The following is a 25,819-nucleotide window of genomic DNA, read 5'->3' on the forward strand; positions in this document are numbered from 1 at the left end:
GAGTTTGTGGTTGGTCAAAAGGTCTTACTTTACAACTCCCGTTTGCACATTTTCCCTGGAAAATTAAAAACCTGTTGGTCTAGTCCTTTTCTGGTTACTGAAGTCACCCCTTACGGGGCAATCACCTTGGTAAATCCCAAGGACAATAGTACCTTTCAAGTTAATGGCCAACAATTAAAACATTTTCACGAGTTAATGTCCCCAGATGTGGAGGATATCCTTTTATAGGACCTGTCTATGAGGACTGACCTTTGTTGTTGGTGTACTTCCTTTCATTTCCATATATTGGTGTGTGCACTATTCTGGTAACCGGGCCCTCCCTTTGGAGTGTGTGTCTGTTAGTACCAGATCCTAAGTCCACGTTTAACATAATTCACGTTTTCCACTCTTGCATGTTTTCTCGATTTTTGAGTCATATTTCTCTTTGGTGTGAATTATGTCTTTGTTGCTTTATTGTTTTCCTTTATATTAAAACTTATTCATAAAAAATAATAGAAAATGTTAAGACCATAAAAATTGTAATCTAGCAAGTCTAGGGAATCTGACTTTAAAAGACCCACGTGTTTAAACAAATTTTCTAAACCCTTTGGGGGTGGGGTGTTGGTCTTTCCATTCTTGTTCACTCAACTTCTTATTCTTGTTATTTATACCATTTAGTCATATTTTGATTCGGGTTGACACTATCTATGAATTTAGATTCCTTTTGCTCACATAACTTATGTCATGCACGCACTTCGAGGTATTTTTCATTTTCTTATATGTCAACCACGGTTAGATTTGAGTTTATTTTATAATTCATTGGATTGTACTCTCTTTGATGATCGTTTTCGTAGCTCATTCACAAAAATTGGATTGTTAACGAATCGGGTATTTTAGTTTTAATTTTACGCGGCATAGGGCGGAATGGGTATTTCAAAATTTGTTTTGGGCTTGGGCCTAACAGGTTACAGGCGTTTAAACCCCTTTGCATTCTTCATCTTCTCCACACCTCCAAGAACACCATCGACCATTAAAAAAAAGAGAAATTCAAAAAAACTACCACAACCCACTCCATTTTTTTTCAATAGAGTTTCAATTAAAACTCTTCCCCACCTCGCATTCACCCCAAATTCAAATTCCAAACACCAATGGCTACTCAAAACCGAAAAATTCTTTCGGAACAAGCTTTTGCTTCTAACCAATTTTCACCCTTTTATGATATCGAGATGACTAGTAGGAGGTGGAAAGGGTTGTGGTATTCAGCGAATGATTTTTATCACACCGATTTGGTGTTGAGTTTTTTTAAGAAGAGGGAGATTGAGGGTCGGAAGATTTTTGTGAGAGTGAATGGTAAAAGGAGGGAATTGTGTATAGGGGTGTTATCTCGGATTCTTGGCATTGAGGCAAAATGCCTCACACTAACATTGCAAGAATCTCAGTTCGGAGGAATCGAGGCTTTGATGAGAGAGACTGTATTGGAAGGGCAGTACAATGCGAAATCGCATTGTGTTCGATAATCGTCTCTGAGAACCAACCAACTAGCTGTAGCTCAGTGGGTTGGTCGGAATGTCAATTGCACTACGAAAGTCAGTGACATTAATTCGAACTATCTACACGTTCTCTGGGTCTTGCAAGAGAAGAGGTATGATTTTTGCATCCTCGACTTTTTGTTAGTTAAGATTAGATGCGTTGGTAGTAATAATGCACCCTTTCCTACTTTGATTACAAAGATTATGATGCAATGGGGCTGTGTTTTCGAAGACTGATAGGATTATGTTAAAGTTGCATGCAAATCCATGGATTTATAAAGAATGTATTCAGAGAAAGTGGAAGTTGCCTGAGGATAGGGGTGTTGAGACGTAATCGAGTGAGGAGGATGAGGATGAGACGTCGTGTTTTGATGCCGGAGTTTGGGAAAATGCTACTTCAGATGAAACCCGTGCCTCCTTACTGCATCATGGCATGCGTTCTTTAAATACCATCTGTGAGGATCTTCAGACTAGGCAAGTTGCAATTCATGAGAATTTTGAGAAGATCAGTGATAGTCAATGGGATCTCCAGGCTAACATGGAGACTCTCGTCCAGCGTGAGGATGAGTGTTGGGGAACCATGAATGCATTTATGGAACAACAACGCCGATTGCAAATAGAAGTTCCACGACGCTTGCCACCTCATGGGGGTTCTTCTTCTGATGACTCTGTGACACATGAGCGTCGTCGGCGCAAGACGGATGACTCTAGCCCATCATCGTCGCGTGGCTAGTTTATTTTGTATTTTTGTTGTGTTAAGACTTATTTTCTTGTTTTTCATAGATTTTGGTTCCGAATTGTTAGTTAAGTAGTTAATATTTGGATTATATATTTGTTATTTTTTTTAATTTAATTCAAAGTTGTTTTAGTTTTCGGCATATACTATGTTGTGTATCGTGAATCCCACCCTTTCAACTTGTTTGGGGGTGGAATTATTTATTTAGCAATGCCGCTAATCATATCCACTCATTTTTGTCAAATTATTATTGTCTGCTTGATAATTATTGAATTATGTGAGAATGTTGCTAAATTGGTGTCGCTAGAATTAGCAAGTGTTGTTTGGTGCAACCTCAAGGAGTCATAATTAGATGATTGTTATTTTAATTCCAGCCAAAAAGCTATTGGTTTGGTTTTGGAGTATGCCTCTTGTCTGTTTCTATTTTGGATTTAGAATTGTCTTATTCCATCATGTTGCTTTAACTAGTTGGGAAACTTGTGGAACTTAGAAACTAGTTCTCTATAAATCCTTGGTGGACTTTCAACTTCACATCAAACCTCTCACTTTGCATCTCTCACTTTGCCTTTGATTTTCACTTCATAGCACTCATCATACACGGAGCGCGCACGCCCTCTACTTTGCCTAAAGTCAAAGCGCGCCCGCCCTCAAAACACTGGACATCGGTTCAGGCAAGAGCGCCCCCATGCCCTCCCACAGGCAATCTTGAGCACGCCCGTGCCCTTCACCTCAACAGCCACTTCCATTTTTATTTTTGTAGGTTCTTCCGAGGTTGTTTCCAGCAGTTCTAGAGTGTCTTGTGTGATATGAAGTCTCCTTGGATCATACCGGAAATGTCATTCGAAGATTTATTCGCGAGTGACACGTATGGATCTTGGTTCCGCGACGTGATTATACAGGCAAGATGACAGCCTCTAATGGTAAGCTCTAATTAACTATATTCTCCTGCACTTACATCTTATTTTTATAAGCATTGTACGTTCTTTGAAAGACCGGATGGAGAGCATATGTTCTCTGTCACCATTGGCGATGAAACAATGGACTTAACAAAGTTCTTGTTGGCTTTTGCTCTTGGACTGTCTATGCCTGCTGAAATTCAAGATTCATGAGGCTATTGGGTAGATAATATGTATGTCTACAACTATGAGTTTTTGCATGAGACTTATGGGGCAGGGATTTTTTGTATCGAGGACCAAGGGCAATATAACGTTGCCCTTGGTAGCTTGTCCCTTAACGTGGGCACTGTTATGTTCTTTATAATGCTAAATATCTTAGGGGAATGATGTTTTTCTTCTGCGACTGACGCCACTTATAGCATCTTCCTTGCTCTAGCTATGGGACGTATGCTCTATGACCTTCCCCGGACCTTAGTGGCTAGTCTAGCAAGAGCCCACAGTATGAGGCATAAGTATCTTCTTATGCTGGTCTTAGTTTGTCGACTAATACTATGTTTCTTTCCGGATTTTTGTGCCCATTTCACGGATTGGGTTGGGGTTGACATTTTGCGACCCACCAACTGCATTATACGCTCATTCCGTACAATGACTTGGCAGGGGTGGAGGCTACAACCTAATTGGGTTGCCCCTTATACCCCATCCGACCAAGTGGCGCTTAACAGGTTAGCAATTGTAGATGATAAATGGCGTGAACCCTGGCAAATTATCATGGCGTGGCAGGATGCAAAAGAACCTCGCTTCTATATAGAAGAGGAGGAAAACGATTAAATGCTGGATATGAGGTAAGTTTTAATTTTTGTTCGTGTCTGCTTATGTCCTAAGCAAGTTAATTCTTTTTAACCCCATAACGGGTGGAACTCATATAGAGTTGTGTCTGTTTTTATTGATAGGGTTATATACTAAATGCATTACTTTTGTATTAACTCTAATTCTTTTTATTTTGAATGAGAATCATATGGGCAAATGTTATGCATATTATATATGTTATTAGTTATATGCATGCATTTAATACTTTATGTTGTAGATGATATGGTGTGTGGTGACACACAGAAGATCATATCATCAGTACCTTATAAAGTATAAGTAAACGTTCGCAACCTAGATGGATTTGGACAAACCATTGGTACGGTTGTAGTATAATCTGGTATTAGTCTATCTTGACTACAGTACACTAGTACACTTTGTGTGTATTAAACAGGACTAAGTGAGGTTGTTTCTCTTTATACTACCTATATAAGAGAACAAACACCTCTGTTATTATGGATGCTTATCCTCTTAATCCGGATATAATAATGAGCAATTACGTACATTGTACGTTATTTTAAATCATCAATGAGTGAGATTCATTTGTGAATTAACAAACTCGATGGTTTGGGTAATGACATTGTATGTAAGGTGTGATGTTAATTATAGAAGGAATTCGTGACCCGCAAGAAGTCGGGTTGATGATGTCCCCTTAAGGAGCTCATAAGGATTGTCATGTACACCCTGCAGGTGGATTTAATCAGACATGATAATGAGGTTGAGTGGTACTACTCAAGGACATAAGAAGTTGATTGATGTAGTTGTCAGTAACTTGACTTAATCAACAGGCATTAGATATCTTAACACGGGGGGATCAACAAGCATATAATATGGAGCCCATAAACGTAATACACGTAATTTGGGATTAGGGAGGTAGTCCAACAATGGCCTTTAGTGGAATAAGCCATTTGTTGACAGACTTGGGCCGTGTGTTCTTGGCGAACATGGGAAGCCCAAGCCCGTTATTAGGAAGCCCAACCCTAATTTCTCCTCATGGTCCCTATTGTAGCCTATAAAAAGAAACCCTTCTTCTTGACCGTTTTTTACACTAAGAGAAACTTAGGTTTTGCTCAAGAAAGACAAGTTCCAAATTCGATTATGATCTTGTGAGTGAGAGAGGCCAAGAGAGAAAGAAAGGGCTGGTAGATCGTTGCCCACACAACGTCCATTCTAAGATAGGAATACAACAGAAGATCAAGAGGTTGCTAATTTGTAGAGCTTGGATTCTCAGAGTTATCACAGCTGATCAAAGGTATGATTTTCTAAACAAAATCGTGAGAACCTTTATTCCGTTGTGCATGGTTACCATGGTTTGTAAACTACGACCATAACGGTTCCAACATTTATTTATCTATATTAGTATGTTTTAAATTTGTTTTGCAGGTGTTCTTCAATTTTCACGTGTTTCTATGGTATTTCCTACCCTTCTTATTTTAATATCTTGAGGACAAAGCATGTTCTTGCTTGAGGGTGACATAGAAACACACGTAAATTAAGGCACCTATAAGGATAATACATGTATAATATGTACTTGTTTTATAGTAAAAAAAATTTAAAAATTCAAAAAATATAAATAAAAAGTTTATGCTATACACTTAGGAATATTGGTATTGTTTCTTTCTCCATGATGATATTAATCTAGATATTTCATATTAGTTCTTATATTAGAATAGTTTTAGAAATTTAGGTTAATATGTAGGTAATAATCATTGCATCTTTCTATAAATATATTGCATGAGTATCTATGATTGTTTGGCAGTAAGTTTCTGAAATCTAGGCTAGAGTACTTATTCTACAAATCCAGTGAGAATATAGCCTAAAGCCTTATATGAGTGAAATATTTGAGAAGGACACAAGGGAGAAGTAAATTCCGAATAGAGAAATCAAACGTCCACTTGCTTGATCACTATACCATATCCTAAGCGAGAATGTAGGCCTTCTTTGGATCGATATAGCGAGAAATTCAAACCTAATGAAATAATTTTCTGCTAGTCACCCCTTTGAGCCTTTCTTTAGCCTTTCATAAACCGCAAATCCTTTATACTTTTATACAAAACAAAATAAAAATAAAAATCAGCCTACCCATTTTTTAATGAGTCTGAGAATAGAGATGAAATGAAGAATAGGAAAGAGAAAGACCTTTGAAACTAAGAATTTGTTAGTTGCTCCAAATAAGAAAAGAAAGTTCCATCCAAAGAAAAGAAAAATAAAATAAAATAAAAAGTTAGAACTCCAAAAAATATAATCAAAGGAGTCAAAAGCCAAAAGAAAAAGAAAAAAAATGGCTAAGGATGGAAACAAAGTGTAGAAGCAAAGTAAGAACAAGGTTTTCTCTAGTTACATAATATGAAGACTTTATTATCTCAGACTTGTTATTTTTGAATATCCATTCCTTCATTCTTAAACCATCACCTAATCCCCGTAACACCTAATAAAGACCTCTAGCTCAATTATGAATAGGTTAGTGTGATAGTAAGTGGCAGATGTGTTTGATCGACTTCGACTTCCTTGTGTGTCATTGAGATTGTAAGGTAAAGTGTGCCCACTGTGCACTGGAGTGAGCAAAAATTGAGTGGAAAAATCAGAGTGGTTTTTGTCTTGACATATATGTCAAGACCTACTTAATGACGCTATTACAAAGTTTCAGAAACGGACCTGTTATTGTATTTCATAGCATAGTTCATTATATATATATTTATTTCTAGATGATTAATTATTATGCACGTATTAGCTTAGATTTCAACTTGATTATTCTGTATTCATTGCTAGTGAAATGTATAGATATCTGAGAATAAATTAAGAAACAGTAATTTTATTTCTTAGTCGTTGTAGTATAGATGAAGTTTGTGAGTACCTTCTCAGGAAAACTCTCACGTGGTTATAACTCATCCACTAGGGAATTTCTAGTGGTTTAAGGCCTTATTGCATATGGTCAATGCAATCACACTTGGCGAAAAGAGATTAGTTAGAACTCTATTTTTGGTCACTTATATTAATTTCTCATCTTTGCTTAAGGACAAATAAAATGTTGTTTGGGGGTGGATTGATAAGAGCCCAAGACTGTAGTTTTAACCCCTTAATATCATTACATTTATACTAATTATGTGTATAATAAATATGAGTTAGTACTGTTTACGTGCGTTTATATATTTTAGGCATTGGAGACAAATATGTGAAGAAACATGTCACTTTTGTGAGATAAAGGAGCAAAGGTTGGTTGCTAAGAAGTTCTATGATTAAAGGCCAAGATTCAAAGAGAAAAAGCTTTTTTAAAGCTCGGTCAAAGCTGAAAAGTCAAAGTCAACGCAGGCAGAAATAGAGCAAAAAGGTCAACAGAACTTCCGCAGGCTGTATCTTTGGATTCAGACCTCAGAATTGGGACTATTATATGTCAAAACGACCATTTCGGAAAGTGCTTTCTAACGGTTCAGGCCTTGACCCAATCAGAGGAGCAAAAGTGGATAAAAATATTGTTGCCATAATTTCAAGCATAGAAACCCTTTTTGGACATATGTAATTAGGTTTTTGGCTTGATTTAAGGGCCCAAAGCATGGCTTCAAAGCCAATGCATGAAATTGTAAACCTAGCCCTCTCTTATATAAAGAGGACTAAGGCATAACTCTCAATATACTTAGAGTTAGATTAATATAATTAATTAGATATAGATAGTTAGAACTTAGACTTAGGTATTAGTTTAAACTTAAGTTAGTTATTGTTTTTCATTATTCAATTAGATTAATAAAATCCAAGTTTGTTCTTCATTATGTCTTTTTCTTATTTATATATTAATGATAGTCTAATGACTTCTAGCTAAACTTCTATTAAAGAGGTTTGATGAAGCTTGATGAAGACTTGATGTGTTAATTAAGATTATTGCCTTTTAAGAGTTTCACTCTAGTAGGTTAGTTGATTTGCCATGAGAATGGGTTGAACTTCCTCACATGCTAATTATTAGTTGGCAGAGATTGCCATGAGTAATTAGGGATCAAATATTTAATCGTATTTGATTAAGATTGCAATAATCTACACTAGCATATTAGGAGTGCATCAACTGGATTCAAATCCCCTTAATCCCTTCTCCATATTCACATTTTAGTATTCAATTATCATAGTATACGTTAAAACATCTAAATTAGTTCAATCGTCGTATTAGTATAATTTCAATTCATTACTTTCATTCATTTTGTTAGTATCGATTAAACTAGCAGAAACTTACGTTTAACAAGCTAGGAGTGGAACGAATTCTCTACTCTATATATTTCACGATAACCGAGAGTAGATAACTTTGAAAATATAGCAAACAATAAGCACTTAGTTTTACTTATGCATAACATAAATAGTTAAGAGTAGGTAAAACTAGTGTTTTACATTTTATCATCCACTTGCTTGATCACTATACCATATCCTAAGCGAAATTTTAGGCCTTTTTTGGATCGATATAGCCAGAAATTCAAACCTTATGAAATTATTTTCAGTTAGTCGCCTCTCTGAACCTTTCTTTAGCCTTTCATAAATCACAAATCTTTTACCCTTTTATACAAAATAAAATAAAAATAAAAATCAGCGTACCCATTTTTGAATGAGTCTGAGAATAGAGATGAAATGAAGAATAGAAAAGAGAAAGACCTCTAAAACCAAGAATTTGTAAGTTGCTTCAAATAAGAAAAGGAAATTTCTATCCAAAGAAAATAAAATAAAAATAAAATAAAATAAAATAAAAAGTTAGAACTCCAAAAACAAAATCAAATGAGTCAGAAGCCAAAAGAAAAAAAAAATGGCTAAGGATGGAAACAAAGTGTAGAAGCAAAGTAAGAACAAGGTTTTCTCTAGTTACATAATATGAAAACTCTATTATCTTAGACTTTCCCTTTTGAATATCCATTTCCTTCCTTCTTAAATCATCTCCTAATCCCCGCAACACATAATAAAGACCTCTAGCTCAATTAGGAATAAGGTAGTGTGATAGTAGGTGACAGATGTGTTTGATCGACTTCGGCTTCCTTGTGTGTCATTAAGATTGTAAGATTAAGTGTGCCCACTGCACACTGAAGTACATGAGCGAAACTTGAGTGGAATGTGAGGACCTACTTAAGGCCGCTATTCCAAAGTTTCAGAAACGGACCTGTTATTATATTTCATAGCATAGTTCACTATATATATATTTATCCGTAGATGATTGATTATTATGCACTTATTAGCTTAGATTTCGACTTGATTATTTTGTATTCATTGCTAGTGAGATATATAGATATTTGATAATATAGTAGGAAACAATAATTTTATTTCTTAATCGTTGTAGTATAGATGAAGTTTGTAAGTACCTTCTCTGGAAAACTCTCACGAGGATATAACTCGTCCACTAGGGAATTCCTAGTGGTTTAAGGCCTTATTGCATATGGTCAATGCAATCGCACACAGCGAAACGAGATTAGTTAGAACTCCATTTTTAGTCACTTATTTTAATTTCTCATATTTGCTTGAGGACAAGCAAAATGCTGTTTGGGGGTGGTTTTATAAGAGCCCAAAACTGTAGTTTTAACCCCTTAATAATAATACATTTAGACCAATTATGTGTATAATAAATAAGAGTTAGTACTGTTTACGTGCTTTTGTGTATTTCAGGTATTGGAGACCAATATGAGAAAAAATATGTCACTTTTGCGAAATAAAGGAGCAATGGTTGGTTGCTAAGAAGTTCTGTGATTAAAGGCCAATATTCAAGGAGAAAAATCTTTTTTAAAGCCCGGTCAAAGATGAAAAATCAAAGTCAACGCGGGCAGAAATAGAGTAGAAAAGCCAACAGAACTTCCACAGGCCGTATCTTTGGACTGAGATCTCAGAATTGGGTCTACTATATGTCAAAACGACCAGCTTAGAAAAAGCTTTCTAGTGGTCTAAGCCTTGACCCAATCAGAGGAACATAAGTGGACAAAAAAGCTATTGTAGTAATTTTCAACAGAGAAACCCTTTTTGGACTTAAGTAATTAGGTTTTGGGCTTGATTTAAGGGCCCAAAACATGGCTCCAAAGTCCATGCACGAAATTGTAAACCTAGCCCTCTCTTATATAAAAAGGACTAAGGCCAAACTCTTACTCTCACCTAGGAACTTAGTTATTAATTTATGTATTTAGTTTAGACCTAGGTTTTAATTCATATAACTCTTTCATTAGTTTTAAGTTAGTTGATTAGTCAATACTTAGTCTTTAATATAACTTTTAATTCTTAAACTCTCTTCCCTTAGATTAATAAAATCCAAGTTATTGTTCTTCATTATGTTTTCTTCTTATTTCTATATTAATGATAGTCTAATGACTTCTAGCTAAACCTCCATTAGAGGGGTTTGATGAAGCTTTAATGAAGACTTGATGTGTTAGTTAGAATTATTGCATTTAAGAGTTTCACTCTAGTAGGTTAGTTGATTCGCCATGAGAATGGGTTGAACTTCCTCACATGCTAATTATTAGTTGGTATAGATTGCCATGAATAATTAAGGATCAATTACTTAATCTTTATTGGTTAAGATTGCAATAATCTACACTAGCATATTAGGAATTTATCTAAGTGGAATCAAATCCCCCTAATTCCTTCTGCATATTCACATCTTAGTATTAAATTGCCATTAGTATAATCTAGTTATCATAATTACAATTGCCACATTAGTATAATTGCAATCCATTACTCTCATCAGTTTTGTTAGAATTGTTAGAACTAGTGAAACTTATGTCTAAACAACTAGGAGTGGAACGAATTCTCTACTCCACATATTTCACGATAACCGAAAGTAGATAACTTTGATCATATAGCGTAAAATAATTTTAGTTTTACTTATTCATAGCATAACTAGTTAAGAGTAGGTAAAACTATAGTTTTTACAATTATCAACATGTGCCAGGCACATGACTGACCGCCTCTAAGCATAAAAATTCTCCAAGTCGTTAGGAACTGATATGGAAAGTTCCTGAACTGAAGAAAACTGAAGAGGGCAATCTTTGATGATAAGGAAGGAATCCTATCCTAAGAGTTACCTTTTAGATATATTCTTCCCATACACGATAGGACATTATCATCGACAAGGAAACCTGCCTCTAACAAGATATGATCTAGATTCAGACTTCCATAAGAAGAGGATTCCTAATAGGAAGGCATGGTCCAAAGATGGAAGGGAACTCATAAGCGGTGAGGTTCCCCCTAATCTTAGGACTCTCAAAGCTCTTCTTATATAAACCATGGGAATTCGCTCTTAGGAACTATGCAAAATAGGGTTTGATTCTCCTAAATAAACAAGGAGATATGTAGGAAGCCGCCAGGCGGTTCAACCCTGAACTCACAATCATTTCATCCCTTCTCTACTCAGTAAAAACTCCTAGATCACAAGGCACAGAGGAAGATCAGGAGATACTCAAAAACTCCCCTACAGCTGCTATGAAATAGTGCTGAAAAAGTCAAAGTCAAAGGTCAAGAACTCAGAACCAAAGAGTTGAAAGTCAAGTCCTAAACTCAGAAGACCAAAGATAGATGTCCTTAACACAAAAGATGGCTTTCTCTAAAACCTATCTTGATCAAGAAGAAATCAAAAAGCAAAAGGAAAAAGCAAAAGCATAAAGCAAAGGGTGAGGTGTCTCAAATGTAATAGAGAAGGGAATATCAGTCATTTGCATAAAGTAGGGGTATAAGAACTACAAGTTTAGGAGAGAGAATGCACCTAAACTTATTCTAGTGTCATGTAGGATTTATTTTCTAGTCATTTTCATTCAAGTTATTTACTTTTTGTTCTTCAATCAATAAATCATTTCATTTCTTTGTTGTTTTTCTTCAATCAATCATTTCATTTCTTTCAAGTTATGTTTCCAATCTATTAAACAACTTAGTCTTTAAAGTTATTCAATCCAATAGAGTAACCAATACAAGTCCTAAAACTAAATATTCTATCTTCCTTCCTTGTAAAACTCGATCCCAACTATTCAAACTCTAAACAATCTATGGTGAACCACATCAACAACTTTGAGATATTCAACACTTGTACTACTTCAAGTCCACTATGTTTAGAAGTCTGAATTTGGACAACATCCTCTCTTGTATGAGTTTCCTTTTTAATCATGATAACTCTTCTCTGGATTGAAGGTTATCCTTAAGAGGCTATCCTCAAGATATGCTTCCAAGATTCCTTTTTTATCATCGAGAACCACCCCATGTTTCCTTCTGTTCAAGAACTGTCTATATCAGTTCCTAATGACTTGGATAACACTCTCACTCAGTAAGACTAGATGGATCAGTTTCAATGATCGTGTGCAAACACTTCTTAGAGAACTGCAGCTGAATATATGTACATATATACCAAAAATCATTCCTGGTTTAGGTAAGAGTTCATATGCACATAAGAGACGAGCTATGAGAGAAGGATGGTGCTCGAACTGTCAAACACCAACTTGCCCCGGTCTTCAACCTCATAGTGAAAATTTAGTTTTCAAGGTTTTCATGTGCCAGCCACCTGATCATCGAGCACAACTTAAGAGAGTAATCCAACCATCTGGTTGGGATTGACTCAAGTTTTCAAAAACTTCTAAGTCTTGAGAATCTGTCTTAAAACAACCCACCTTTTTAAAATTTCAGTTCATATTCAAAACCCAAAAAAATTAATTAAAATATTTCTTCTTCCGTTTGTACATATTTCCCTACAGATCCTTTTCGTTTCTTTCCCTTATCTATTTTTCATCCATCATTGGATATGAGTGTACCTTATACTGTGGCGTGGAATTTTTTATGCTGATCATTTTGGTACCTCACGGGTCAAGATCGGATGAGTAACGAAGCACGGATCGGCTCTTGAAGTTGGCAAGGCATTAAGGATATGATCAGAATTACCTGATTTCATTTAGGCTTGGGCCAAAAATTCGTTTTAACTTAAAAGGCACGTACGAGGCACATGCCATCAAACCTATTTAACCCACACGACTGCCCAACCGTCCATCATCTTCCTTACACATTCCAAACCCTAGCCACCCCAAGCCAGCTCGCGACCGCCCCCTTCAACTCGCGACCGCCCGCCCACCATACACACCACCATTTCAAATTTTCACATCATGCTCCATTTTCAACCCATATTCAAACTAAAAACTATAATTTTATCAATTCCTACTCCAAATGGCTTGAGTTCTTAAAATCATGCTGGAGCAAAATTTTGAACCAATCTTCAATTCTGATCTATTTGAAGTGCACTTTAAGGCTGAGATTAGAAGAACAGGATGGGAGTCTTTGGTTTTGTTGGAAGGTGTGACTTATTCTCCCTCTCTCACTCTTTCGTTCTATAATCATATGCTTAGAGGGGAGGATGACCGTATCACGGTTGTCAAGGATGGTCGCACGCTTGAGCTCACCAAGGAGGTGGTGAGTGAGATTCTGGAGATTCCCTTGAAGGCTTATGTTCAGACGGAACAACCTCTAGACAACAAGACCATCGATGTGATGATGGCAGAGATGCTTCTCGAGGGGGTGAAAAACCCTAAGTCACATTGCGCGTTTCAGAGTTCGCTGCGAAGCAATCAGTGGACAGCCTACAACCTGCTAAGCTCAGCCAAGCCTTTTGATATCGGTAAGGCGATGCTACACATCCTGTGGATCCTCCAGGAGCAGAAGAATAGCTTCTGCATCGTCACCTTCGTTTGGGAGAAACTCTTCAAACCCAAGAGGTCCACCGCCCCTCTACCAATGCTGGTCACTAGGATCATGCAACACTGGGGGTTTGAGGTCCACAGGTCCTATCTATGCCCACTGTGTCTATAAATTTTGGAATCCACCTACAGCCAGAGCCGCCGAGCAAGCACGCCCTACCGAGCAAGTGGACTACTTCGCTGAATGTGCCACTTGACAGTTCACTCAGCCCATGGACAGAATTCACTTCCTCCATGGAGGCTAGAGGATTCTACACCAGCACATCCACCAGCTCATGCAAACACAGGGAGTCATCATAGCGGCATAGCAGACCCCGAGAGAGAGGAACAATGATCCTTCCAGCCCGAGAGCGCGGCGTTTTCAGCCGCGGTGTCACTAGAACACTGCAGAGCATTAGAGATGCGCTCCCGCATAGTGATAGACACGCTAGGACCCGATGTCAAGGAGAAGGATCTTCTCGACGTCGTGATGAGTCACGCATAGATTCTAACTAGGCAGTTCCCTAATGTCCGTATAGTTGGACATTTTTTTTTATTGTATTTTTTGTTGTTTTATTACGTTAGTATAATATTAATTCTATATATGCTTATTTTATTTATTTTCTTGTGGAATTTGGTATATGAGTAGAAGGTAATACAGATACATCATGCCAAAATTTTCTATTTTTCTTTTCTGCATTTCATATGTTTTCAAAAATACAAAAACCAAAAAAATTCATAATAGAATAATTATCCTTACTACAATAAATCATGTATTTTTCATTCTATATCAAACAACCCACGCCCCAAACTTATTTGGGGGTAGCATATTTTCATCAGGAAGAACATAATATAGGCGTATCACCATTTTTGCTCATGTTTCTATGGTAATCTCTTTCCTTATCTCTTCATACTTTGAGGACAAAACATATTTCTATTTGGGGGTGGTATAACAACATTTTGCAAAAACTAGGCATTTTTTTATAGTGGATATAATGGTATATTTCTTCGTTTCTAAAATCTATAATAGATATAATAGTATATTTCTTCATTTTTTTTTTAAAAAAAATCGAAAAAGACCAAAAATATTTTTATGTTTAGTATAAAAAGTCTTGTTTCCTTTTTCTATGATGAATAAAAAGTTTAAAAGTCTCATTATAGTAATAGAGTAAGTACTTGTTCTTCAAACTTAGACTAATATACGTACAATAGTTTCTGCATCTTTTCATGAATGACATGCATAAACATTTAATTGTATATAGCAGTGAGTTTTCGAGACCAAGGTTAGAACAGTTAAATTCCATATCCTATAAGAATCTAGCCAAAAGCCTCATATGAATGATTATTGAGTGATGACACAAAAGACGTCCGGATAGAAAGACCACACGTCCACTTGCTTGATCAACACGCCATATCCTAAGAGAGAATTTATGCCCTTTTTGGATCCATAAAGCCAAATAAACGTTAAAACCCTAAAAAGATAGTTTTTCCTCTAGTTACCCCCCTTGAGCCTTCACCATTTTCTAAAAGCCTTTTTATTCTTCACCATATATCCCTAACCCGTTACCACACACAATAAAAAGCTTACCCAGCTGACGAGTTGAGAATTGGATGAACATTAAAAAAAAAAAGAGAAAACCTTGTACAAAAACAGATCAGTTAGTTACTTCGAAAAGAAAATAAAGATAAGAAAAGAAAGACCCATCAAAAACCAAAACTCCAAAAAATCAAAAGAGTCAAAAATTGAATCTCCCAAAAGTTTAAAATAACAAAGGAGACGATATCATAAACCAAAATAAAAATAAACAAAAGCAAAGTTAGAACTTCCAAAAATTCAAAATCATATGAAGTCACAAAGCCAAATGGCTAAAGAATGAATCACAATTCGAAAGCAAAGAACAAAACGAGGTTCTTCTCTAGTTACAAGTATCTTAAAGACCCAATTTCTCAACTTATCAGATTTTTGTTTTTCCCTTCCTTTTTCTTTCTAGACCATCACCCTAGCCCCGTAACTCCTAATAAAATACCTCTAGCTCAATTAGGAATATGATGGTGTGATAGTAAGTGGCAAGCATGAACAATCAACCCCAGTTTCTTTGGACGTCATTTGAGTATGTGAGGAATATAAGTGTCTGCTGCACTTGAAGAACGAAATTTGAGTGAATCTATCAGAGAATTGTGATTTCAACACACCCCTGTGAGAACCCACCTTAAGGACGCTCTCCAAAAGTCTCAAAAATGACTCTGCTTTTGCATTTCATTGCTCATGTTTTGCACATTTATCTTTAGATGATTAAATTATTGTACATAAGTTATTCTAAGTTCAAAAGAGCTTGTCCTTATTTCCCGCTAATGAGATGTATAAACTTCTGAGAATAAATAAGAAAACAAGAACCTTTGTACTAAATAGAAGAAGTTTGTGAGTACCTTCATTGGAAAACTCTCACGAGGCTTAAAACTCGTCTACTAAGGAATTCACAGTGGTTTAAGGCCTTGTTGCATATGGTCAATGCAATCGCACTCCACGACACGAGATTAGTATAACTTATAAAAAAATCACTCACTTGTGATCTTTGTTTTTCTCTCATCTTTACTTGAGGACAAGCAAGATGCTATTTGGGGGGTGGTGATCAGCTCCCAAATGTGCATTTTATTACCCTTACATTACTGCATTACAGCCCTTCTGACGCATAATGAAAAGACAACTCATAGCTTTTATTGCCTTTTTCAGGTTATAGAGTAATTCAAACCACTTATCATAAAAGCTGTGTCTTAGCACAAAAAGATCCTTAATAACACTTATTATGAAGACTCAAAGCTGCTATGAAAAAATGATGAAAAAGTCAAATGTCAAATGTCAAAGGTCAAAGGTCAAGAACTCAAAACCAATAAGCTGAAAGTAAAGTCCTCAACTCAGAAGACCAGAGATAGATGCCCTTAACACAAAAAATGGATTTCTCTAAACCTATCTTGATAAAAAAAGAAATCAAAAAGCAAAAGCATAAAGCAAAGGGTGAGGTGTCTCAAATGTAATGGAGAAGGGTAAATCAGTCATTTACATAAAGTAGGGGTATAAGAACAAAAATTAGGGTGAGAGAATGCACCTAGACTTATTCTAGTGTCATCTAGGATTTATTTTCTAGTCATTTTCATTTAAGTCATTTATTTTTTGTTCTTCATTTGCATTCAAGTCATTTACTTTTTGTTCTTCAATCAATCAATCATTTCATTTCTTTGTTGTTATTCTTCAATAATCATTTCATTTCTTTCAAGTTATGTTTCCAATCTATTAAACAGCTTAGTCTCTAAAGTTATTCAATCCAATAGAGTAACCAATACAAGTCCTAAAACTAAATATTCTACCTTCCTTCCAAAACTCCTAACCATTCAAACACTAAACAATCTATGGTGAACCACATCAACAACTTTGAGATATTCAACACTTGTACTACTTTAAGTCCACTATGTTTTTAGAAGTTTGAATCTGGACAACATCCTCTCTTTTATGAGTTTCCTTTTTAATCGTGATAACTCTTCTCTTGATAGAAGGTTATTCTTAAGAGGCTATCCTCAAGATATGCTTCCAAGATTCCTTCTTTATCATCGAGAACCACCCCATGTTTCCTTCTGTTCAAGAACTATCTATATCAGTTCCTAATGACTTGGATAACACTCTTACTCATAGGAGGTCTATCACATGACAATCATAAGCCACTGTAGTCCCTGTGATGAGCACGAGACTGCTTACTCCCAGACTTGATCTGGTAGTCCCTGTCTCGTATTTCTCTATCACGTGTCACTTAGACAGTAATAGGAAATTAAATCCCCCCTACAGATATCGTGATAAAGTCACCATCTTGGTCTTACGATCACAAAAACTTGAAGGTACTTTCTCGCCCTTTATAGAGAACCTCACATTCCTTAAACTACTTAGGCTCACTAACAACAACTTCTATGGTGAGATACCACAGGAAATTGGTCATTTGGTTCATCTACAAACCCTCTATCTCAATAATAACTCTTTCAAAGGTGAAATCCCAACCGATCTTACTCGTTGTTCAAACTTGGAATTGATCAATCTCATTGACAACAAGCTCTCTAGGAACATTCTTGCTGAGCTTTCCAATTTAAGCATAAAGCTTCGGGATTTGGCTCTGGGTCAGAATAATATAACTGGACACATTCCACCATCTCATGGGAACCTATCCTCTTTTTTTCAACTTACCCTCATAGATAACAATTTAGAAGGAAACATTCCAGACAACCTATGTCAAATTCAACACTTACAGGTGATGAGAATCTGTCTTGCATTTACAACAACTCCAACTTAGATGCTTTCATTGCTAATGACAATAATCTAGAGGGATTCCATCCTCCAAACATTGGCCTTACTCCTCCATACATCGATAGGGAACAAGTTTAAAGGCATTATCCCATTTTCGTTATCCAATGCTACATGACTTGAACTTATTCAATTGAGTAGAATTTTTTTCACTGGTTCAGTGCCATTGGATTTGGGAAGGTTGTCTGCTCTTCGATTGGATAGCATTTTTATTCAGTAACCAACTAGGAAACATAGGTGGAAATGATTTGAAATTCATGACATTTCTAACCAATTGTAGCAATTTAGAAGAAATTGATGTTTCAACTAATTTTTTGGGAGGTTCAATTCCATACTGTACATGAAATTTGTCCACCAAAGTCAACTTCACAAATTTAGCAAGAAATAACATACATGGAAGTATTCCTGTAGGAATTGAAGATTTAGTTAACCTAGAACAATTGGATCTTCGATTCAACAATCTCATCGGCACAATCCCGGCTGTTATAGGAAAGCTTAACAAATTGGTCGATCTACATCTACGAGAGAATGTGTTACCAAGACAAATTCCAACATCACTTGGGAATTTGACTTGCCTTGCAACACTTGATTTGTCAGCTAACAATCTTACTTGAAGCATTTCGCCAACTCTAGGAGATTGCCAAAAGTTGTTTTTCCTTGATCATTCAAACAATAAGCTCATCGGTTGAATACCCAAACAAGTTATTGGCCTTTCCTCGCTTACGACACTCCTTAACTTGCACTCGAATTCCCTTACTGGTTCACTACCATCATAAGTAGGTAACTTGACCAATCTTATGGAGGTTTTGTTGTACCTGGGGTTAGGAAACAAAAAAGAGACAAGGATAGAACGAATAGGAAGTCAGGAACTACCAAGGCGTGTTAGACACTGTCTTTAAGGAAAGATTTTACCCCCTTCAGATGGTGCAAAGGCTTTATTGGGAAAAATTGTGAAGCTCAACATGTGTCACCCCTCACAAGATTCAATTGTAGCAGTAGACTGATATGCACTCAAACTGATTACTATTCTAGAACGGCAACATGAATCTCTCTGGCAGCTTAAGAGAGAAGAGAAAAAATTTGCTTTAGGGTTTGTATAAAACAATATATAGAGCTGGACGTGAGTCCTGTTTATATAGAGAACAAATCGGTTTGGTTTCTAAAATAGAAATAAAAAACCTACTATAAATAGAAAACCAAAAAATAGTTTAAGGAATTGGCCAAACCCACTAACATATCACACACAAGAAGCCTAAGCCCAAGCCCAAGCCCGAACCCGACCTGACCTAACACGTCACGTCAAGGACGCGACACGACTAAACTAGGTGTTGTGCGGGGTGGGCAGACGCGCACGAGTGTGGCTTTGTACCTTAAATCATTTGTACCTTAAATGCATGCCCTTAGACTAAAGATAGTCTAGATATACTCACAAAGTTAGTTGTAGGTTATCAATGTGGGACTATCACAAAAACACAAAGTGAAGAGAAACACTCAATGTTCTTTTTCTCCACTTTGTACACACAAGTAATTTGAAATACTACACAAGGAATTCCAACATTCCCCCACTATTTCAAAATACTTATAGTCGATCCCTCACTAATTTTGGAATATGATATTACAAAAAGGGTTTACGAAGTGCCAGAGAGAAACAAATTGATAGTGCATAAGATACTGGTGTCTTAGAGCATTTTTAATGGTGAGACCTAAAAAACACCAAATATTTTGAGCAGACAAACACCAAACCAAATAAACACCAAACAACTTCAGCCTAGACATCAAATATTTGACATCAAATCCCGCTGCTTTGGATACACCGTGAGAAAAAGCCAACGTGGCTTTCAGAAAACCGCGCCATATAAGCCCAAATAAGAAGCCCAAACCCACGCGATTTTTAGAAAACCGCGTGGTGTTCACAACACCACGTGATATCACATTTCAGAATATAAAGCCTACGTGGGCTTGAATATAAAGCCTACGCGGCTTTCAGAAAACCACACCGTTGAAGCCCATAATTTACTCAAAGCCCATGCGGTTTTCACAAAACCACGACGTACATTTGGTTCAACACCAAACCAAACACCAAATTTCAGCCGGTTTGGTGTTTGGTTTGGTATTTTTTTGGTTTGGTGCTCAAGAGGTCTCACCATTAAAGATTTGGTGTTTGGTGCTAGAAAGGTCTCACCATTACAGATGCTCTTATGGGCTTGAACCAGTCTTAGAATAACACGTCTTATCTCACGTAAAAGTGGTAGATAAAATCTTTGGACCAATTTCCATTGTAGTTGTGTAGTTTAAGCGTTAATCGGTAGCAAATTGCTCTAAGAGCTTATAGCGATTAATCCTTAGTAATCGGAATCGGGGATAAAACATTTATCTATTTATTATTCTTATATAAGAAGTTTAATTAATATATAGGTAATTAAACATATTTTCAACTAAATACTGAAAAACATTCTTTAATACAAGTGGCTATAGTATAAAATAAAGATGTCCCTTAATTTACAACGTCAAATTTTAATATTCTAATTAAAGACCATTTGTTACCATTCTTGAATCTGGTGCTACCTGGTTTGCGGATTTCGTCACCACTTAGAAATTAACCTCAAAAAAATAGATCTCATGACTTAAAAGAATCAAGGTGAGGAGGTTTAATGATTGTTGCCAGGGCCGGCCCTAGCTTCGGTGAGGCCTTAAGCGAAACTCAGAACTTGAGGCCTTTTTCCAAACCAAATTTTAAGTCAGTTACTCCATTTTTTTGTTTGCAATTCTACACTATATAACAAGTTTTCTTTGCCTAATAGGATTGAAATTTATGTTTATTTTGATTAATTTGTTTCTCATAGGTCTGGTTAGACTTATCATTTTTGGAGATATAGTATAGAGATGGAAAATTGAAAATTTAACCATTTGAAATTTGAGGTATTTTCGGAAATTCTTTTTAACATAAGAGAAGGAGAGTTATTACCTTTTATTAGGAGACTTTTATGGGATATGTATTATGTTTTGTAGTATCCAAAAATCTTTTAGTAAGATTTATTGGCTATTTAGTAGGAATTTTATGTTGCATAGTATGATTTTTGTGGAAATTTGAGGCTTTTTTTCACTGAGGCCTTAGGCAATCGCCTAACTCGCCTTATGGACGAACCGGCACTGTTTGTATATAACCTGCGTACCAAGGGTGGATTGGAAGAGAATGCAACTTTTTTTCATTTTATTTTTCTTTTATTCCTTCCCATATTCTCTTTCTGCTCTATTGTATTGTCGGATAATGCATTTGTTATTACAATGCATCTGTGTTTCTCTTTCTGCTCTTGATGTGACTTCATTTGTCTCCAATAATCTTTTTGTTTCAATCTGTTTTAGTTTCCTAGGTTTTATTCTTTTTCTAGGACTTAGATTTGTAAGATGTTAGAATATTCTAAGATTGACGTGTGTCTCGAAAGAGAACTTCAAATTGAACGTCTCATTCCTCCTTTATCTGAAGTTGGCTCACTTGGAAGATCTCCAATTAAGTTTATTTCAATTATGAATGGGAGGCACGACAACTATATATTTCTTTCTATTTCCTTGTTTTCTCAGTGCTTTCTTTTTCCTCTCTTTCATCAGTCCATACGGCAATTATTATCACAAAGTCTTGGTGCAACTATTTGTTCTTGCATTAGGGTATTGAAAACTAAAACCTTTGAAGAATTAGCAGAAGATCTAACAGCAGAAGCATTTATTTGACATATCTATTTCAACATCTATAATAATTTCTTTTTCCAAAGGGAAATAGAATAAGCCGAAGCATATATTTGAAGAAAACTGTAATATTTTGTGAAGGAGATAAGCATTATTGAAATCCTGTCCAGTGTCCTTTTTTTTGTTACCGATTAAGAGAATCCTTAAACTTTTCCTCTTTAAGGTCTCTTATTTCTTTGTTTTTATCTAGGTTGAATGCCCAAAATATCCTGGATTCTGTATAATGCGACAGAAGAAAGACTATCCATTCATTGAAATATTTCATAGTCCAGAGCATGTAAGTTTGTTCTTGCACCCCCACGCCGAGTACTTTTGATTATATTCTTAACATGCAATGCCTCTAATTTGGTTTCCAAGGTCACTTTTTGGTGAATGGGTTTCAGATTCTATCATATGGTGATGCACTGATGCTTATGTACCCTTCATTCTAATTGTGCCCTAAGCTTAGGGCGCCTGAGTTCTTAAGATTCACTTATAATAAGTAGTTGCATGGCGTTTGTGGTTAATGAGTAGTTGCATGTTCCACTTCGTACCCTTTGGAGTTTTGTTATGCTAATGCTGGAACTCTGAAAGCATACTTAAATGTTGTTTTTGAACTTGTAAGAATATTTAATGGATGGCAATTGGAAATGTCATTCACGCTTAACTGTTATTTGTCGGTGTTGCATATTTTAGCTGTTTACATTCTTAAGGCTTAGGTCTAATTAGCTCTAAGTTTACCAATCAAAAAAAGTAAAAAAAAAAAAAAAAATTGTAAAATAAGCTCTAAATATAAATCTGGTGATACAGCGATATTTTGAGTTAAATTGCTATAATGCACTTTTGAGCTTTCTTAAATGAATTTTGACTTGTTACAGGCTGCTAACCAGGGAAGAATTGTTGATCCTAATATAACAAAGTACTCGGTGAAGGTGTTGCCTGTAAGTGCTGAAGTTGGTTTTTGATATACCTGTTCTCTTTTTTCTTAATGATCAAAGTCAAAGGTATTTACTGAAGTAATTTACGACGTCATTGTACATTGATAACCTTTTTTATGTGTGTGCAGTTCAATTATGATGTTAGCACCTATGGGTTTAGGGAGTTTTTCAAGCAGCATGGGATACGTGCCTCAGATCCAAATTGAAAACAGTTGTGAAAGAGTTATTGCTATTTACTTAAGTTGCATTTTGGCACCACGAAATTATGCGTGCTAGGTTCTCAAAATCTGCTCGACACTGCAGGACCAGTGTACTGTGATTGAATAGATCTGATCTGCCGAGAATGTTAAGGACCTGTAAAGGTGCGTTTTAGTGCTTCCTTTACATACACAGGGAGGGGGAGAATGGATTAGATTATGGTTGAGACCAAATTCGTCGAGGAGCGAACTGCCTATGTATCTTCTCTAGATTCTGGGGGGAGAGAAGAATCAGGTCCAGCGTAGTTCATATAGAGAGTATTTATAGGTGATCCAAGTGTATCCTCACTCAACACGTGTAAAGGATAACATAGATGTAGGGTCAAGATTGTGGAGGCGTGTGAGAACTGTGTTTATAAGTTTGCTCTAATGATGTGGATTAGTAGCCTGGCTTAGTAGCTTGCGGCAGTGGTCAGTGGCTGGCGGCAATGATTTGCGTACGTGTAGATTCCTTCATGATTGCTTCTAGAAGATAAGATGAATCACGATGTAGATTGGTTTGTATGATGATACGAACTGTTATGGAGCAATTTCGTAGCGTGTTGAAGCGAGCTAGTGACATAGGTTGGCGAGGTGTATCAGAGATCGGTGTGGTATTTCCACCATGCTGAGCACGTGCTTGATATTCTTGAAGGAGAATATCACTCCCTTACACAGCCCCCTCTCAGTAGGTCCCACTGCTCATTGAAGCGAGCTACTGAGAGAAACCATTAGCGCGGGTGGAGCATGGCGGCAGAGCGAATCTGGTGGAATTGGAAATACCCAGCGAACTGTGGGGATCACTTTGTACTATCTGGTGATTTGGTGGGTGAAACATCTGACACGTGGACAACACGTGAGCGGATCTGAGCAGTTGCAGAGAAAACATGCCGCCCCATTTTTCGGGATTTGAAAAGACAAGACAGCTTGTTGGAAGCCGTGTGCGGCTAGGGCTAGGGTGCCATCATAACGCCTTGGGAACTGGAGGGGCGGTTATACAAAAACTACGCTGGCTCTCTGAAACACCATTTTGTTGCTTCACTCTGCAGAAAACCTCCCTACACTCAGTTTGTTCAGGTTAGTTTTATGTCATTGTTGATCTTCTGCTCCTTGTTACGCTCTTGCTTTTAGATGTTAAGTTGTTAGGTCATTTGTTTAGCTGTTTGTGGCTAAAGTTGTGAGAGACAAGAGAAAAAAATGTCTGACTCAGACGATACGCGATCTAATGAAGTTCGCGAAGTTTCTCTTGGTTGGGATGAGACTGAGGAAGAGAAGGAAAAGTCGGTGTGTGGGGTGAGTGAGGGTGGTGATAAAGATGAGGCAGTTGAGGAGGATGAAAGTGGGGAAGATGAGGCTCGATCTGCGCTGGGTTCTTTGAAGCTAGCACTTCGTGTCGCCAGAGAGGTCGTCTTCTAGCGGGCTGTCGCCTAGGGCTGTAGACAGACACGCTTTGAGGACGTTCCTGTATTTAAGGGAAAAATATGGGATAACCGTAAGCGTTCTGGAGATCCATGAGCCCAATCAGGACGCTCTGGTCCGAACTATGGGGTTATAATCTGTGAGGGGCAGCTGAGGGCGTACATGACGATACCATTCTCGAAGCTGGTTTGTGAGTTCTTGAACCACTGTGGCAAAGTGCCTGTTCAGTTTGTGGGTAACACGTGGCGGTTGTTCAAGGTGTTTGACCTGTTGAATGCCAGTGGTGAATACTGGATAGAGGTCGCTGATATTATTAAGCATTTCTCATTAAAGCGATCTCGGTCGCTTAACTTTAGCTTGCAAACCCGAAAGCTAAGGCCGAAAGCGATTCGGATGGTGTGAGTAACGAGTCTTGGGATAAAAGACCGTTCTTTGCTTGTTGGAAACCATCGTCGCGAGTGGGTTTAGTGTGGAAAATAAAATATCGCGACTTTCTATGGTGGGTACCAGATTACACTATCCGAGAATCTTGATCTTGCGTTGGTTGATTTTTTATCGATATTACTATTTTGTTGTTCGCATGCGGATCTCGCTCTAGAAAGGAGACGAGCGAAAGGTGATTGAGAAGTTAAACTTTTGGTTCAGATATACTTGACGAAATGGTTTCCACGAAAGTGGCGTACTCGATATTTTTAACACTTGTAAGAACTATCGATCTGGATTTCTGGGTAAGCCCGCCAGAGATCGGTGAATCTTGTGAAACTAGCTTCCCAAGCCAGTTCGCGGTTCTTTTTGACGAATATGTATGGAATGCATGCTTTTGCTTATGCTTGATTTCTTGTAGCTGGTGTTTCGTTTACGATGCTTGTTGTAGATAGTGGCTATGGAGCCTGAGATTTAGTTTAAGAAAGCGCTATGATTGTTAAGTATTGCTCAAGAGAGCAATCTCACTATGCTAAACCTAGAAGTATAGGTCCTCCACTAGTGAGAATTAGGGAGGCCATGAAACCTGTTAGCTCGAGATAGCGTCTTGCTCATGGAGAGCATATTTAACTTGCGAAAGCGTATAGCTCACTGAGAGTGTTTTGAGCCTAAGAAGTCGTACTGCTCACTGAGAGCGCATTTAGCCTCTGAAGGCGTAGTGCTTAATGAGAGCGTATTTAGCCTCCTCGAAAGCGCATCGCTGATGGTAGGCGTTCTCACGAAGTTGATCCTAGAAATATAAGTCCTCAACTTAGTGAGAGTTGGAGAGGCTATGAGCCTGTAAGCTCCTGAGAGCGTTCTGCTCGTGGGGAGCGTATTTAGCCTCTGAAGGCGTACTGCTCACTGAGAGCATTCTCACGGAGTTGATCCTAGAAGTATAGGTCCTCAACTTAGCGAGAGTTGGAGAGGCTATGAGCCTGTAACCTCCTAAGAGCGTTCTTCGCGGGGAGCGTATTTAGCCTCTGAAGGCGTACTGCTCACTGAGAGCGTTCTCACAGAGTTGATCCTAGAAGTATAGGTCCTCAACTTA

General features: G+C 37.1%; 1 protein-coding gene across 1 annotated transcript; it reads left to right on the forward strand.

Moving 5' to 3' along the window:
* Positions 1-1,941: 1,941 nt before the first annotated feature.
* LOC147482263 (uncharacterized) lies at positions 1,942-24,226 on the forward strand. Its single transcript, XM_086579253.1, has 4 exons — positions 1,942-2,178; positions 21,925-22,011; positions 22,592-22,654; positions 22,780-24,226. Exons 1-4 carry the CDS (start codon positions 1,942-1,944, stop codon positions 22,855-22,857), a joined length of 465 nt encoding a protein of 154 aa, XP_086435379.1. The 3' UTR covers positions 22,858-24,226.
* Positions 24,227-25,819: the final 1,593 nt, after the last annotated feature.

The sequence above is a fragment of the Coptis chinensis genome, chromosome 8, assembly GCF_015680905.1.
Source record: "Coptis chinensis isolate HL-2020 chromosome 8, ASM1568090v1, whole genome shotgun sequence".
In the NCBI taxonomy this organism is placed as follows: Eukaryota; Viridiplantae; Streptophyta; class Magnoliopsida; order Ranunculales; family Ranunculaceae; genus Coptis; species Coptis chinensis.

What these genes read in the sequence shown, in the direction of transcription:
- LOC147482263 (XM_086579253.1), top strand. Translation starts at nt 1,942, where the DNA reads ATGCGTTCTTTAAATACCATCTGTGAGGATCTTCAGACTAGGCAAGTT. An exon ending in GTTCTTCTTCTGATGACTCT is followed by an intron (nt 2,179 to 21,924) that starts GTGACACATGAG and finishes GTTTTTATCTAG; the next exon opens with GTTGAATGCCCAAAATATCC. An exon ending in ACTCGGTGAAGGTGTTGCCT is followed by an intron (nt 22,655 to 22,779) that starts GTAAGTGCTGAA and finishes ATGTGTGTGCAG; the next exon opens with TTCAATTATGATGTTAGCAC.